Source organism: Terrapene carolina, unplaced genomic scaffold (genome assembly GCF_002925995.2).
Source record: "Terrapene carolina triunguis isolate 2854851 unplaced genomic scaffold, T_m_triunguis-2.0 Scaffold97, whole genome shotgun sequence".
NCBI classification, from domain to species: Eukaryota; Metazoa; Chordata; order Testudines; family Emydidae; genus Terrapene; species Terrapene triunguis.
Window position 1 is genome coordinate 1,744 of NW_020664448.1, and position 16,073 is coordinate 17,816.

At 44.7% G+C, this 16,073-nt stretch overlaps 1 protein-coding gene across 1 annotated transcript; it reads left to right on the forward strand.

Annotated features, from left to right (window-relative positions):
• Window positions 1–627: 627 nt before the first annotated feature.
• On the forward strand, window positions 628–15,201 carry MRPL48 (mitochondrial ribosomal protein L48). Its single transcript, XM_026651652.2, has 7 exons — window positions 628–700; window positions 1,928–1,965; window positions 4,840–4,925; window positions 5,698–5,870; window positions 10,489–10,591; window positions 11,661–11,750; window positions 14,927–15,201. Exons 1-7 carry the CDS (start codon window positions 669–671, stop codon window positions 14,999–15,001), a joined length of 597 nt encoding a protein of 198 aa, XP_026507437.1. The 5' UTR covers window positions 628–668; the 3' UTR covers window positions 15,002–15,201.
• The last annotated feature ends 872 nt before the right edge of the window (window positions 15,202–16,073 follow it).

Here is a 16,073-nt window from a genome sequence, read left to right on the forward strand (position 1 = left end):
GCCTTGTCTCTGCTACCACTCCAAATGTGGCTACAACCAGAGAAGCCATTTGGAGATATTCCAAAAATGTCTAGTGTAGACAAGGCTTAAATACTGAGCTCTTGTTGGATACTTAGAGCACTTTAGTCTGTCTTATCTTTCTTTTGATATTTTTCCTCCTATCATAAATTATGTCAGATATTTTGGGTGGATGCTAGATATTATCGCAGAGAAGAGGAATTGTATCTTTACCAAATCAGATACAGCTGGAGTAAATGGGTGGGTAATTGATATAGTTAGATAGCTAGTTTAAGTTGAAGTCAATGGAGTGACACCAGGGATGAATTTGGTCGGTAGTGGGTCCCTTAATATCAAGTTACTGGAATTCACATGTACAAGTGATAGAGTGTATGAAAGAGAAATTACAGTCATCTATCTTCCTGTTATTCTGTCCCCTTTTGTGTTGTAGCAGTGTACTGAGAAGTGATGATTTGCTTTAGGCCAATGAAAACTGGTTGGGAAGTTTATTGGTACATTATGAAATTACTGAATTTTGTTAGGGAAGATGCATTCCAAGAGGAATAAGCTAACAACTGACTGCTTTGAAAACCTTCTTGATGCTTTTCTTACATGTTTGTTTGTGTTCTAACAATGTTGGCTTGTTTTAGGTGCTCTGCCTGGGGAAGGAAATGTTTCTAAAACAGGCACTTGCTCTTAGCAGGTAAGGATTGTGAAATCTGACAGAGCAAATGTAAGATTCAAGATAACATTTTTATATCCTGTCTCTTTTACAAACTGGCCCAGCAAACTTATAAAATAAATTTAAAAAAATCACTATACAGTTGAAAAATAATATCAGAGAAAGATAAAACATTGAGATATAGTGAAAGGAATATTTCATATGACACCTGGAAGCTGATGGAATAGCAGGATCTGTACAAGAGATGGTTCCTTGCACCATCAGTGTAGGAAGAATGGTCTAGTGTACGGATGTCAGACTCAAAACCCATGGACCAGATCAGGTGTGCATGATGTATTTTGTGGCTCGCATGATGTATTTTGTGGCTCACATGCCATACTCAAACTGTGCAGAATGTAAACTTTTTTTTAATGACCAAAAAAAAGTGTTTTTTTCTAGACATCATGGCTGCAGCCATAATCTTCCAAATGTAATGGGAGGAGGGTGTAAACCAACGTCATGATGTCTGTCTGAGTTTGCAGAGAACTGAAAAATGAGTCAGAGGGGTGACCTACTCCTTATGAATTTGATCCATGTATCATCTCCAAAGCCCACTGATGGTGTTGTAATGTCAGTATTAACGGATCACTGTAGCAAATAGAATGGTTGGGGGGTGGGAGTGAAGCCCTTGAGGGGTGGGAATTGGGAGTTCCTGCAGAGAAAGACATAAAAGAATAATTAAAAGTTTTAGTTACTATGTAAAAGCTATATTATCTCCTCGATCTTTGTGTGCTCCTCCCACTGACATCAGTGGAGTCTCCACTGGGGATCAAGCAGAGTGTGCCATCCTGAATTCTCACCCCAGCTCCCAACAGAATGAAACACAGAATCTGGCTCTCTCTCTTTTCCCCCAAATGAGTTTGACACCCTGTGTCTAGCGGATTGTGACTTGGGATACCTGGGGTCGATTCCCAGCTCAACCCCAGACACCATGCCTGACCTTGGGCAAGTCATTTAATCTGTCCTGTGGGGATAATGCTACCCTACCCAACAGTGGTGGTGTGAAGGTAAAATCCATTAATGGGTGTGAGGTGCACAGATAATGCAGTAATGAGAGCCATAGTGTAAAGATCTAATCCATTTTCCACACTCTCTGCCTATAAAACCTGTCACTCAAGAATAATGACTCTATTTAGAGACTGAAAATCTGTATAGTACTTTTATAAATGAAACAATAGCTTTTAACTTTCATCCTGGCTTTTCCTTTAGAGTAACAGCGGCCAGAGAGAGCCCCATCTGTGCTGTAGGTAAGAACTCACTGTAGATTTTGAATACAATACACAAAAAACCTTCTTGTACCCGAAACAAATATTCACACTTGAGCCGTCATGTCACCTTGCTGTTTAATTCTTTAAACCAAATTTGAGCTGATTGATGGTGTTATAATGAATAATTCAGATGGGCACTGGGCCAGTATTCAGTCACACCTGTATCTGACTGCAAATCCTCCTCTTGTTCCATTCCTGGGACGGCTAAGCAAAGAGTCCTAGACAGACTGACTTTATGTTGTGGAGAAACATCTGCTAGAGACTATGGGCTGTATTCACAAAGAAATGTAGTGTCACCACACTTAACTTTTAGGCACCTAGAAAATCCCTGGGATTCACAGAGTTTAGTGTGGCAGCTCAGCTTCGTGTACATTTGGGGGAAAGGTGCCTCAGAATGGGATTCACAGAAGCTAGCACACTAGGTGGCTCTCCGCCTAAGATAGCTAATGGGAGATGCCAAGGAGAGGGGTGTGTTCTAAGCCCTGCCCCTCTTCCTGCACCTAAATCCAGCCTGCAGGGAGGTACCTTCCTCTGCTTGGGATTCTTCTCTGCAAACTTTCTCTTGGGGTTAGGTGTCTGCCCCATTTTTGGAAAAAGCTGGGTGGAGGAGGGGAGAGGAGGAGGACCTCCCTCATAACTTTTAACCCAGTGGTTAGTGTAGTCACCTGGGCTGTGGGAGACTCCTGGTTCAATTCCGCTCTCCGCCTGATGAGAAGGGATTTGAACAGGGATCTGCTACTTAGCTGAGTGCTCTAGCCATGGGGCTATGGTATGTTCTGATGAGAGTCTCTCCTGTTGAAGCTGTCCCACTGGGATAAATCATTTAAAAATTCACTGGAGCAGGGGGACTGGACTCTGTGTCTCCCACCTCCCAAGTGAGTGCTCCAGCCTCCAGGCTAGGAAGGTTTCGCTTGCTCTCTCTCTCTCTCTGTCCCAATGATTTTTTCATTATTTATTGCCAGAGGAACAGTTTCAACAGAAGAGACTGAGGGAACCCCATATCAGAATATCCAATAGACCAGTGGCTAAGACACTCACCTGAGAGGTGGCAGATCCCTGTTCAGATCCCTTTTCCTCATCAGGTGGAGGGGGAAGTTGAATGGGGGGGTCTCCTACATCCTAGGTGAGTACCTTAACCACTGGGCTAAAAGTTATGAAGGAATCTTCTCACTCCTGTTCTCCCCTTTCCTCCCTTCCCCCTGCAGCCATTTAAGGTAAGCTTGCCTGCAGGCGCCTGATCCAATAGGTAAGCTCTGGGCATTACCTGCTTGGGTCCCACAGCGAGTAGTTAGGTGGAGGAACACCTGTCTTCCTCCGGATTGTGCATCGCTTTGGGGCTTAGGTGTCTGGACGCCTGGCGTGGAGCTGCAGAGCGCATGTCCAGAAGCTGAACTGTAGGTGCCCAGAGAACTTTTATTGCAAAAATGTAGGTGCCAGGCAAGTTTACCCTATAGTGTTTGGCAGCAGCTGAAGGTTTTTTTGTGAATCCCAGTGGGGCCCGATTCTGAGATTTAGGTGCCTAAAGGGGTAGGCAGTCACCTGAGTTCTTCTGTGAATCTAGCCCAATATTCCCTGTCTACACTGGGTCAGAAATTCTTAGTGGAACCAGTCTTAAACCCAATTTAAGGTTAAACCCATCTACACTTCAATATCTACTGTGCTGGTGGATTCTGTTACAACACAGTAGTCCTCTGACATGACTAAAACACAGTTTGGTCTTGAAGTGTAGACAGGATCTAGTATGTTCTTGAACCCGGCTGGTTCAAGGTATTGTACTTTCAGTCTAAAAAATCGCCTGTCTCTGGGGTGCGCTTATTAAAGTTAAGGCTACAGGGACAGCACTTTGCCCCAGAGTAATGAGAAGAAACAAGGGCTTGTCATTTCTTCGGATACATGAATATTGGAAGCAGGGCTGGGTTTAAGGATAACTGGGATCCTGGATCCATCACAGTTTCACCACTACCATCATGCTCCAGCCCTTTCCATGCTGATCTCCTTGAATGTCCTCCTGCTAGGGATCTCTTCTCTTTCTCCCAGTCTATTGTGGTCTGCCAAGTCACTACCCTTTCCTCATTTAGATCTCACCTGACAACTTGACAAGAGACAATGGGACCCCCCCCCATATTTGTTGCACATATTTACTCCCCCCCAATACTTAACTGAACCACTGTGGTGTGTTGGGTACATGACTAACCCTGAGTAACCTACAGTGTAGACTGGGGCAGGGACGTGTCTTCTGTGTGAAGCATCTTGCCCACCTCTGGCCACTCTAAAACAGTAGTGCTCAACCAGGGGTATGCATACCTCGGGGGGTACGCAGAGGTCTTTAGGGGGTACAGCAACTCATCTAAATATTTATCTAGTTTTACAACAGGCTACATAAAAAGTAAGCGCAAACTAAAATTTCATACAATGACTTGTTTATACTGCTCTATACACTATACACTGAAATGTAAGTACAATATTTATATTCCAGTTGATTTATTTTATAATCATATGGTAAAAATGAGAGAGTCAGCAATTGTCCAGTAACAGTGTGGCTGTGACACTTTTGTATTTTTATGTCTGATTTTGTAAGCAAGTCGTTTTTAAGTGAGGTGAAACTTGGGGGTACGCAAGACAAATCAGACTCCTGAAAGGGGTACAGTAGTCTGGAAAGGTTGAGAACCACTGATCTAAAACACCTAATTACAGACAAAAAGACTCTTCTTCCAGGTGTCTGCCCCTGCCAGCCCCACCTCTCCTCAGTGGATTCCTGGTGACTCCTATCTTCCATACTGTTACCGCTTTGTCAGGAGAGGCTTCGTCCGACCTTTAACTTGAAACGTATTTGTTCTGTCTTCCTCTTTAAAGGCAGCACGTCGCTGAGCTGCAACAGACACTACAGGTCCCAGCCTACCCATGGCATTGGGAGGTTCAGACACCTGCTTCCACCGGAGGTAGGCTTTTCTGTGCTCGGACAGTGCTGACTTTCCATTTATCCGGATACATGGACAGATGAATTAAAATGTTGGTGTTGCTAATTCTATGGATTTCTGAGTACACAAGCAAAGACTATGCTGCTTTCCTTCTGCTTCTCCCAGCGGAGATTGTTGTGCAGTGAGAAATAGCCTCTTCAAAGCACTACACAAATATTTTCTTGTGTCCATTACTTCCTTATTTAAGTCTCTAAATGGTGTGACTAATGGAAACTATTAATTATGTTGAACTTAACCAAACCACTCACAAGCCGTTGCTGAATATTAGCAAGTAAAGTCTTGGTCCATTTTGAACTTTTTTACTTTACCTGGAATTTGGAAGACACACATTTCTGGAACAGTGAAACAATAATTCATCTAGACAGGTGCCTCGAAGGCAGAGGCTGAATTAGAAGCAGTTTGTTCCAAGTCCTTAGTTCCTTCTGGAAGAAGTAGTTTTTCATGCTAAGCATACATTGTCCAGATGAGTGTGGTGCCTCTATAGGGCCTGTCATCCCAGGACCTCAACCAATTAAGCCTCAGAACACTTCTGTAAATTAGGTGTTATCCTGATTTTACAACTGGGAAAATGAGCACAGAGAAGCCTTGACTTGCCCAAGATTATTCAGCAAATCAGCGTTAGAGCTGGGTATAGAGTCCAGGCTACCAGTCTTCTGCTCTAACTGCTATTGGGCATGAATCTTGTATAGTCAGACTTTCCAAGAATGCTGAAGGGTATTTCACTTTCTTACAGCTTTCAAAGAGGAAAAGGGACAGGATACGGATGAAGGAGATTAGTGCTGGATCAGATCATGAATATGGAGACCTGAACATACAGATGACTGCGTACGACATGTGCCTGGTGGAGCATTTTGCTCAATACGTTCATAAACTCTGCAACCGACTCTCCATTCGAGTGAATGAAAGGTATAAAGGCCACCACTGCATGTGAGCTCTGTGTGTTTACATGACATGCCGTATGTACTTTGGTCTTGCTCGGATACAGAACAAAAATGAGAGCCTTGCAGGTGAAGGTGTTATACCAGGGATGGGGAAAATTTTTGGCCCAAGGGCCACATCTGGATATGGAAATTATATGGCGGTCCATGAATGCTCACGAAATTGGGACTGAGGTGCATGAGGGAGTGAGTGCTCTGGCTTGGGGTGTGGGCTCTCGGGTGGGGCCAGAAATGAGGAGTTTTGGGTGTGGGAGGGGGCTCCGGGCTGGGGCAAGGAGTTAAGGTGCAGGGGGGTGAGGGCTCCGGCTGGGGGTGGGTCTGGGTATGAGGAGTTGGGGGTGCAGGAGGGTGTTCTAGGCTGGGACCGAGGGGTTTGGAGGGTGGGAGGGAGATCAGGGCTGGGGCAGGGGGTTGGGGTGCGGGAGGAGGTCAGGGATTCAGGCTCCGGGCAGAGTTTACCTCAAGCAGATCCTGGAAGCAGCAGCATGTCCCCTCTCTGACTCCTATGCGGAGACACAGCCAGGCGGCTCTGCATGCTGCCCTGTCCACAGGCGCTGCCCGTGCAGCTCCCATTGGCCATGCTTCCCAGCCAATGGGAGCTGCAGGGGCGCCGCTTGGGGCGGGGGCAGTATGCGGAGCCCCTTGGCTACCTCTACACATAGGAGCTGTAGGGGGGACATGCCGCTGCTTCCGGGAGCCACGTGGAGTCATGGCATGTGCGGAGCGAGGGAAGCCCCCGACCCTGCTCCACGGCTGGTCTGGGGCAAGCCCCGGACCCCACTCCACGGTAGGAGCTTGAGGGTGGGATTAAAACGTCTGACGGGCTGTGGTTCCCCCCCCGCCCCTCCCCGTGACATTTGTTTGTGTCTGAATTTTCCTCTCTGATCTGCATGGTCATTCTCTTGAATTTATTCTGTTCTTTCAGTCTCCATGGGCTCTTGACTGACCTCACTTAGAGCTCTGTTCAAGTAGGAAAAGCCACAGGATGGGTATCAATAGACTGGCTGTGCAGATCACAGGGAAGAATTTAGCTCTCAGTTTTCAGTCACTGGAGAAAGGGGCATTAGCCAGTGGTCTGAGCACAGGAATGGGGAAGGGGAATTTCTGAGTTCTAATCCTGGATACTCCATGGACTTGCCACCTCTCTGCCCAAGCTTTTCCATCTGCAACATGTGTTGACTAAAGCCTGCTTACCTCACAGGTCTTGAGGATGGCTGGACGTGGGTAGAGTTCTTTGAAGATGAAAAGTGCCACAAATATAATCAGAGTCCTAGCCCTCCATGTGTCTTTTCCACATGTTGTGAGGTGTTAAAATGCCCTGTCTCGCTTCTGTCAATTGTGCTGGATTCTTTTCCTCTTGACACATTTCTCTTTTGTCTGTGTCTCAGAAAAGAAATGGGGCATGTCATGCAAACAGAGCTTCTGCTGATTTGAGTCAGATTTTGTTCCCGTACATCTGTTGCGTGGATGGATCTCTCCTCACTGCCCCACATTTAGAGACAAGGTCACTTTTCACCCACTCTGTCTTGATCTTTTTCTCATCTAAAAGCACTGAAAATTACATTAGCACTATGGAGCTTGGATCAGGCAGAACAGTGACTTGTGGGCTTTGTCCTACAAATTGCTTGTTCTGCCACAGCTATAATTTTCCTAAATATAGGACAAGAGAGCCTTCAAAGTCTGTATTTTAATTTGCTTTCCGAAGACCTGGAAAGGCTTGTCACAAGGCAGCTTTCGTGAAGGGGCTGGACTGCACTTTTTCAGCTTATAAATAGCAGAGACTAAGATTGAACTAGATGTGGGGGGGGAGAGTTGGACTAGCTCTTCTCCAGGGGCCCCAATATTGTTGCCAGGATTTACGCTTTCACTTTGGGGATGTGAAGGATCTGACGTGCTGCAGCATTGTCTGCCTGAGACTGCTGATCGCTTGTAACTGCTCTACGATGTGTGACTTATTCCTGTTCATCTCAATACGATATTAACTCTGGATGCGAACGATGGCATTTAACATCTCAACATTAACCATTTCCCTGCTGCCCTACAGTGGGGATCTGCAGAGAGGGTTTCATTAAGGAAATGTTCTTTGAATGTATTTTCTTGCCAGGTCCATACTAACCCCACCCCTCTCTTCTAGGTGAGAGTCGTGGTGCTCTCCTCGAGGTAGAGCGGTGGGGTCTCGTATAACTGTGGTTCCACTGTTAGATCTGAGAAGCTAACTGTGCTGTTCGGAATGGTTCTGTGGATCATGTAACGGCATGTGACTCCTGCAGGGTCTTTGCAGAGCAATACTTACGGGACGAAATCATGCCATCTGTTTCACTTCCGTGAGGGGGATGCACAAAGATTATCTGTAAAAGTCTGCAGCCTTGACCATCCCTTGTGATTATAAGTGCTGATTCCCTTGGGGCCTTCATGGTGTTGTCCAAGGGACCTGTCGTAACTACTGTGAAAGGATGTTAGCACATATGGGAATCTGTCCGAATGCTGTTTAATGTATGCGTGGTGCTCACTGTTTAAACCCTATTTAAAAATGTCAAGAAAGTGAATTGACTTTTTTAGACTCTTGTACAGTGGTTCTCAAACTTTTGTACCAGTGACCCCTTTCACATAGCAAGCCTCTGAGTGCACCTCCCCCCCCCATAAATTAAAAACACTTTTTAATATATTTAACACCATTATAAATGCTGGAGGCAAAGTGGGATCTGGGGTAGGGGCTGACAGCTCGTGACCCCCTAAGGGGTCCCGACCCCCAGTTTGAGAACCCCTGGTCTTGTATGAGGTGTTGCATCAACAGCCGTGGAGCTGAAAGTCCTGCATGCATAGATCAGTTGTGATGGTCTCTTTCTGCAATGTGGATGCTCTAGACAAACTGGGACCACTCACTAATTTCTCATAATTCAGTGAACAGCTGTCAAATGGCAGAGACTTAAATTAAAAGACTCTTGGATCCCATTTGGATATCCCACGGAGATCAGACTAGATGATCTTATGGTCCCGTCTGCCCTCAAACTCTATGGATACCAATCCCTCGAGTCCTCCAGCCCCCTGTTAAACGTTTTAGAACAAGACCCACAGATGCTAGGAAATTAAAGTGCCTTCTGCTCGGATGCGCCTATGAATAGTAACAGGAAGAGCCCACAACCTAGATGACTGCTTCATACCCTAGACTGTGGTTCTTGCATAGATTGTTACTTGTATTGCAGTAATGCCTGCATGCCTCGACAGAGGGCAAGGCCCCATTGTGCTAGGGGCTGTATACATAGTGCAGACAAAGTAGGGGAGAAAAGAAATATTAGCCCCCTTTGACTGAGGCCAGAGATATTTAAGGCTAGGACAATAACAGGGTTTAAAAGAGAACTAGATAAATTCATGGTGGTTAAGTCCATTAATGTCTATTAGCCGGGACGGGTAAGGAATGGTGTCCCTAGCCTCTGTTTGTCAGAGGGTGGAGATGGATGGCAGGAGAGAGATCACTTGATCATTGCCTGTTGGTCCACTCCCTCTGGGGCACCTGGCATTGGTCACTGTCAGTAAACAGGATACTGGGCTGGATAGACCTTTGGTCTGACCCAGTATGGCCATTCTTATGTTCTTATGTTAAATGATTTGGCCAGGGTCACACAGGAAGTCTGTGGCTGACCTGGCCATTGAACCCAGACCTCCTGAGTGAGAGTCCAGTGCCTTAACCACAAGATCATCCCTCCTCGCTAATTGAATTGCAGTACAAGCGGTTCACACAATGGGCCACATTCTGTTCTCATTTGCACCAGTGAAAATCCAGAGTAACACCATTGAAATCTGTGGATTTACACTGATATAAATGAGAACAGAATTTGGCCAAGTATCTCTCCTCTGTATGTACTAGGCCCATATTGGTGAAAATAAAGTCTTTCCAAGTGGCATGTTACACCAGCCGTTTCTTATCCTTCTTAATAACCATTGTGAAAGATACAAGTCAGTTACTGCTAATGAAAATAAAACCAGGTACATTAACTATGTACTAGATCAGTGGTCCCCAACCTTTTCCATGGGGTGGGTGCCGGATGACTAGCTGCTGAGTACTGTGGCCGCCGGACAAGCAGCCGCCGAAATGGCGCCGTGAAGCAGCAGCATCAAGAGGCGTCGGCGGCATTTCGGTGGTAGCGCTTCTTGACGTTGCCACGTCTCGGCGGCGTTTCGGCGGCTGCTTGTCCGGATGCCAGTAGGCGGGCGCACATGGAAGCCCCGGTGGGCGCCATGGCGCCCGCGGGCACCACATTGGGGATCCCTGTACTAGATGTTTGCTTTAAATCTCTCCTTCAACAACAAAGGCATTGAATAAAATTATCTCCTCTTGTGTTAGCATTTGTGCCCAAAAGAGCTTCTGGGCAGCAGTAATGCCGTAGACTTCCCTCTGATCTCTGTCCTGTCACACAAGTGATTATACAGCCCTGCTTGTGTCTGACCCTAATGCAGTCTACCTTGTTTGCATAGTTAATTTCTCATGAATGCTTCATTTCATCCCATGTTCTGTTCTGATGAAAGTTCACTCATTCCTGCCAAGGGCTGTCAACATTTCCCTGATTGCTGAATTGTTGTTTCTACAGCTATGCGATGCCCACTAAAACCATGGAGGTGATGCTTGTGCAGGAGCAAGGGTCTAGGCAGTACCTAGATGCTGTTCTTACAACCCACCAGCGAGTTGTACAGGTATGAAATTTTGTTGGCCTATAATGACGCTCTGCTCTTGCATAGCACTTTACATCTGAGGATCTCAAAGCACCGAACTAACTCTCTAGTCTAACCACTTGTGTGTGGAAATTGAGGCACGAAGAAGTTAATTAACTAAAAGTCTCACAATGAGCCACTTGCAGAATGGAGAGCCCGGAAGGCTTGTCTCCCAACTCTAATGATTAGAGGTACTATCTCTTTTACACTGAATGGTAGACAATACAGACGGAAAAGTCATAACGAGATATTTTCCCAAACTCCTCTTCACTGGCTCCTATCACTCTGAAGTGGTTTATAATAATTTTTTAAAGCTCACTGGTTATATTGACCCTTCGCAGTTTTTAAACTAGAATCTGTTTCCTCAGTGATGCTTTCCTCCTCGTCCTATAGCTACATACACTCAGTCTTGTGGTTAAACCTGTTCTGGGTTAAACTTTCAAAGCTTTAAAAGGTAGATGTTTTCCACGGCACAGAGCTGATGCTGAGAACTTTCAGAGTGGACACTGGTGTCCCAAGTTTTCCATGGCAGCTTCTGTGGTAGGGATCCAGACATTAGCGATAATTTAACCTGAATTAAAAAAACTACGCTGTGCATGAATGTGTCTCTATACCTACACACCAACACATACATCCGTATGTCAATCTTTCTGCTTCTCAGTAGCACAGTTAAACAAGTTAAGTGGTATAAGAAAGGGACAAAAGATGTATTTTCAACTGAGTCAGAAAAACAGTGAGGTGGAGAGATACAAAATACATGCTCCAGACAGCAGCAGCTGCAGTGGAGGTTCTTGCACAGACAGTGGGGATATTGTGGGCAGGGATGTGGGGTGGTTCATGTCAAAACTGGGCATGTTGGGATACAGTGTGCATGGAAGATGCCTTGCAAACTAAAGTTATGTACATTGGCCTGGAGTGATTGGACTGTAAGGGTCTTGTTTGGGCTTCGCCTTCTGCTTGCATTGAAATTGACTCCTTTGCTGTGTTGTTAATGGAAAAGGTCCGCTCGGTGTTTGGCTTTTCTCCTGCAGCATTTCATTTCTTCTTTCAGATCAGTGGTTTGAGTTCAACGTTTGCTCCTGTACTCTTGGAGGTTATTCAGAGTAACCAGCCCGAAGGGGTCCATCTGTCAGTGAAAGAGGTACCTTTAAGTTTACTGATGTGTTCACATTTAGAAAGTGTTTACTATGTATGTGGTGAAATCTGCCTCACAACAGCACAGAACAAGGGGGGAGGGATAGCTCAGTGGTTTGAGCATTGGCCTGCTAAACCCAGGGTTGTGAGTTCAATCCTTGAGGGGGGCCACTTAGGGATCTGGGGCAAAAATCTGTCTGGGGATTGGTTCTGCTTTGAGCAAGGGGTTGGACTAGATGACCTCCTGAGGTCCCTTCCAATCCTGATATTCTATGATCTATGAATTTAAAATAATAATAAAAAAAAACAGCACAGAACAAGATCTTGATCCTGAGAAGACCCACCTCTCCCATTGACATGTGGGTGCCCAGCGCGCCTCAGACTCAGGCCCCCACTTGGTCACTTGGCCTACGTGAGACTCTGCTCATTGACCAGTGCCCTGGATAGCATTTGGACTTCCGTATCCCGTGACGTGCCTCCCCTGCCCCCAGCACCTTTCCAACCAACTCCCATTACCACCCATGAGGAGAGTGGATGGTAAATGGCTTTGCACCTATAGAAAATCCCCGTGGTTCAGAGTAGGTTGCTTTCCTTTCAGTACTACATAGCGCTTATACTGCACCTTTCATCCAAGGATCACAAAGCCCTTTATGGAGCAGGGAAGTACTGTCCATCTTTTACTGGAGAAGAAGCAGATTGATAATTGACTTGCACAAGATTAAAGAGTTGAGTCAGTGGCAGACTAGGAATCTGGGGCAAAAATCAGTACTTGGTCCTGCTAGTGAAGGCAGGGGGCTGGACTCAATGACCTTTCAGGGTCCCTTCCAGTTCTATGAGTTAGGTATATCTCCATATATTAATTCTGTTTTTGGCTCTGCCATTAATTCACTATGTCCTTGGGTGAGTCTCTTAACCTCTCTCTGCCTTCATATCCCCATCTGTAAAACACTGATTCTGAGCCTGCCTTATAGGGGTGATGTAATGCTTGATTTGTTAATGGTTGTAAAGTACTTTGGAATCCTGGGATGAAAGATACTATAGATTAGTTCAAAATAGGACTGTCGATTAAACGCAGTTAACTCACGTGATTAACTCAAAAAGTTAATCGTGATTAACAAAATTAATCGTGATTAATCAGTTTTATTCGCACTACTAAACAATAGGATACCAATTTAAATTTATTAAATATTTTTGGATGTTTTTCTATATTTTCAAATATATTGATTTCAATTACAACACAGAATACAAAGTGTATAGTGCTCACTTTATATTGATTAGATTACAAATATTTGCTCTGTAAAAGTGATAAACAAAAGAAATAGTATTTTTCAATTCACCTCATACAAGTACTGTAGTGCAATCTCTTTATCGTGAAAGTGCAACTTACAAATGTCGATTTTTGTTGTTGTTCCATAACTGCACTCAAAACGAACAATATAAAACTTTAGAGCCTACAAATCCACTCAGCCCTACTTCCTGTTCAGTCAATCGCTCAGACAAACAAGTTTGTTTACATTTATGGGAGATAATGCTGCCTGCTTCTTATTTCCAATGTCACCTGAAAGTGAGAACAGGTGTTCGCATGGCACTTTTGTAGCAGGCATTGCAAGGTATTTACATGCCAGATATGCCCCTTCATGCTTCAATCACTATTCCAGAGGACATGCTTCCACACTGATGATGCTCATTTAAAAAAAAAATGCGTTAATGAAATTTATGAATGAACTCCTTGGGGGAGAACTGTATGTTTCCTGCTCTGTTTTACCCGCATTCTGCCATATATTTCATGTTATGGCAGTCTCGGATGATGACCCAGCACATGTTGTTCGTTTCAAGAACACTTTCACTGCAGATTTGACAAAATACAAAGAAGGTACCAATGTGAGATTTCTAGAGATAGCTACAGCATTCAACCCAAGGTTTAAGAATCTGAAATGCCTTCCCAAAATCTGAGAGGGACGAGGTGTGGAGCATGCTTTCTGAAGTCTTAAAAGAGCAACACTCCGATGCAGGAACTACAGAAGCCGAACCACCAAAAAAACCAAAATCAACCTTCTGTTGGTGGCATCTGACTCAGATGATGAAAACGAACGTGCATGGGTCCGCACGGCTTTGGATCGTAGTCAAGCAGAACCCGTTGTCAGCATGGACGCATGTCCTCTGGAATGGTGGTTGACGCATGAAGGGACTTATGAATCTTTAGCACATCTGGCATGTAAATATCTTGTGACGCCAGCTACAACAGTGCCATGAGAATTCCTGTTTTCACTTTCAGGTGACATTGTAAATAAGAAGCAAGCAGCATTATCTCCTGTAAATATAAACAAACTTGTTTGTCTGAGCGATTGGCTGAACAAGAAGTAGGACTGAGTGGACTTGTAGGCTCTAAAGTTTTACATTTTTATTTTTGAATGCAGTTATTTTTTTGTACATAATTCTACATTTGTAAGTTCAGCTTTCATGATAAAGAGATTGCACTACAGTACTTGTATGAGGTGAATTGAAATATTTCTTTTGGTTTTTCAAGTGCGAATATTTGTTGTCAAAAATAAACATAAAGGGAGCACTTTACACTTTGTATTCTGTGTTGTAATTGAAATCAATATATTTGAAAATGTAGAAAACATGCAAAAATATTAGAATACCATTTATTTAATTATTTTTAAAGGTGTGATTAATCATTTTTTTTTAATCGTTTGACAGCCCTAGTTCACAATATTATTTTAGAAATTAAAACATACCGAGTTCCTGAGCTACAATAGCGCCGTATGTCAAGCTCTGTTTTCATGGAGGATAGGTCCATCAATGGCTATTAGCCAAGATGGGCAGGGACGGTGTCCCTAGCCTCTGTTCACCAGAAGCTGGGAATGGGCGACAGGGGATGGATCACTTGATGATTACCTGTTCTGTTCATTCCCTCTGGGGCACCTGGCATTGGCCACTGTCGGAAGACAGGATACTGGGCTAGATGGACCTTGGTCTGACCCACTAGGGCCGTTCTTATGTACTTATGAAAACGTTCCAGCACTGCCGGGCTCAGTAGAACTGTGAACACTTACTTACCGCCAAGCCCTTGGTATAGTACAGAACATTGGCATGGCCAATATCAGGAGATAATTGTCTTGCTGCTATTTTGGAAATGATCAAGAGTAATTCCTATTTCTCCATTTCTCCTCCCCACAGCATACAGAGGCAGACTTCAAGGTTCGATTAAAGGCTCGACCGGAACTTGAAGAGCTGATGGCGCAAATGAGCTGAGCCAGTGTCCAGCTAAAACTATCCAGTCCATTTCAAAGCCATCTTTGTGACGCTATAGCATCCCTTAATTGGCTCCTGGTGGCCTTCAAAGGCAACTCTTAATACGGTCTTAATGATATGTTTGTTGCTTGGAAGAGGTTTCCGCTGCTCTGTTAAGGAGCTTATTTTAATGAAGTCAAATGTACCCTTTGTGTATCTGACCAACTGGTGCTTTTTCTTAGAGAGATTTGCAGCCGTGTGGTGATGGAAAGGCTGGATCGCATGTCTGATTTCTTCACCCTCGTTCCTGTTTGTTCTGCCTTGGGTGCCTTTTCCACACTTTGGTTTAGAAATAGAGGGCCCAATCCTGCAGTCTTTTCTCAGGCAAAATTCCCACTGTGGTCTAGAATTGCAGGCTTGTGCCTGAAGGTCCTGCTCTAGCTCTCGCTGGAAGAAACAGGATTCTTTCCATTGACTGCTGCAGGAGCTGAGTCAGGCCCAGAGAGAGGGAGGATAGACAGAGCTAAGATGGAAGGCAGTGATGGACCTCGGTTGTTACCAACTGCCCTCAGTGTGGAGGAGGTGTCTGTCTATTCTCAATGATCCAGGGAAAGGTGTATGTCACTGTCAGGCGGCAGGGGAAAATCCCGCCCAAACTTCAGATGTGATGCTCAATCTAATGCTGTTCCAGAAACACTGTAGGTGAACATTTGATCCCCAAATGCTACTAGTTTTAAAGCAGTTGTCTAGTTAATTTCCTACAGCGAAAGCTATAATAATTCCTTGCACTTGTATAGCCCCTTTCATGGGAGGTTCTCAAAGCGTTTTGCCAACCTGGATGGAGCCTCCACATCCCTGTGAGAGGTGGAAATTACTAATCACAGAGGAGAGATCTTGGTTCATGAATGGCAGAACAATCACGAGATGAGGCAGCAACAGAAACTGACTTTGTCAAAGGCCAATAACAGTGAAGCTTGGACCACTGTCAACCAATCAGATTACATAAGCAAATTACTCCTTGACTGGGCTTGTATCTGACTCTTATTATCTATCTCAGGTGAAGAATAACTTTTCCCTGGATCTGCCCTTGACA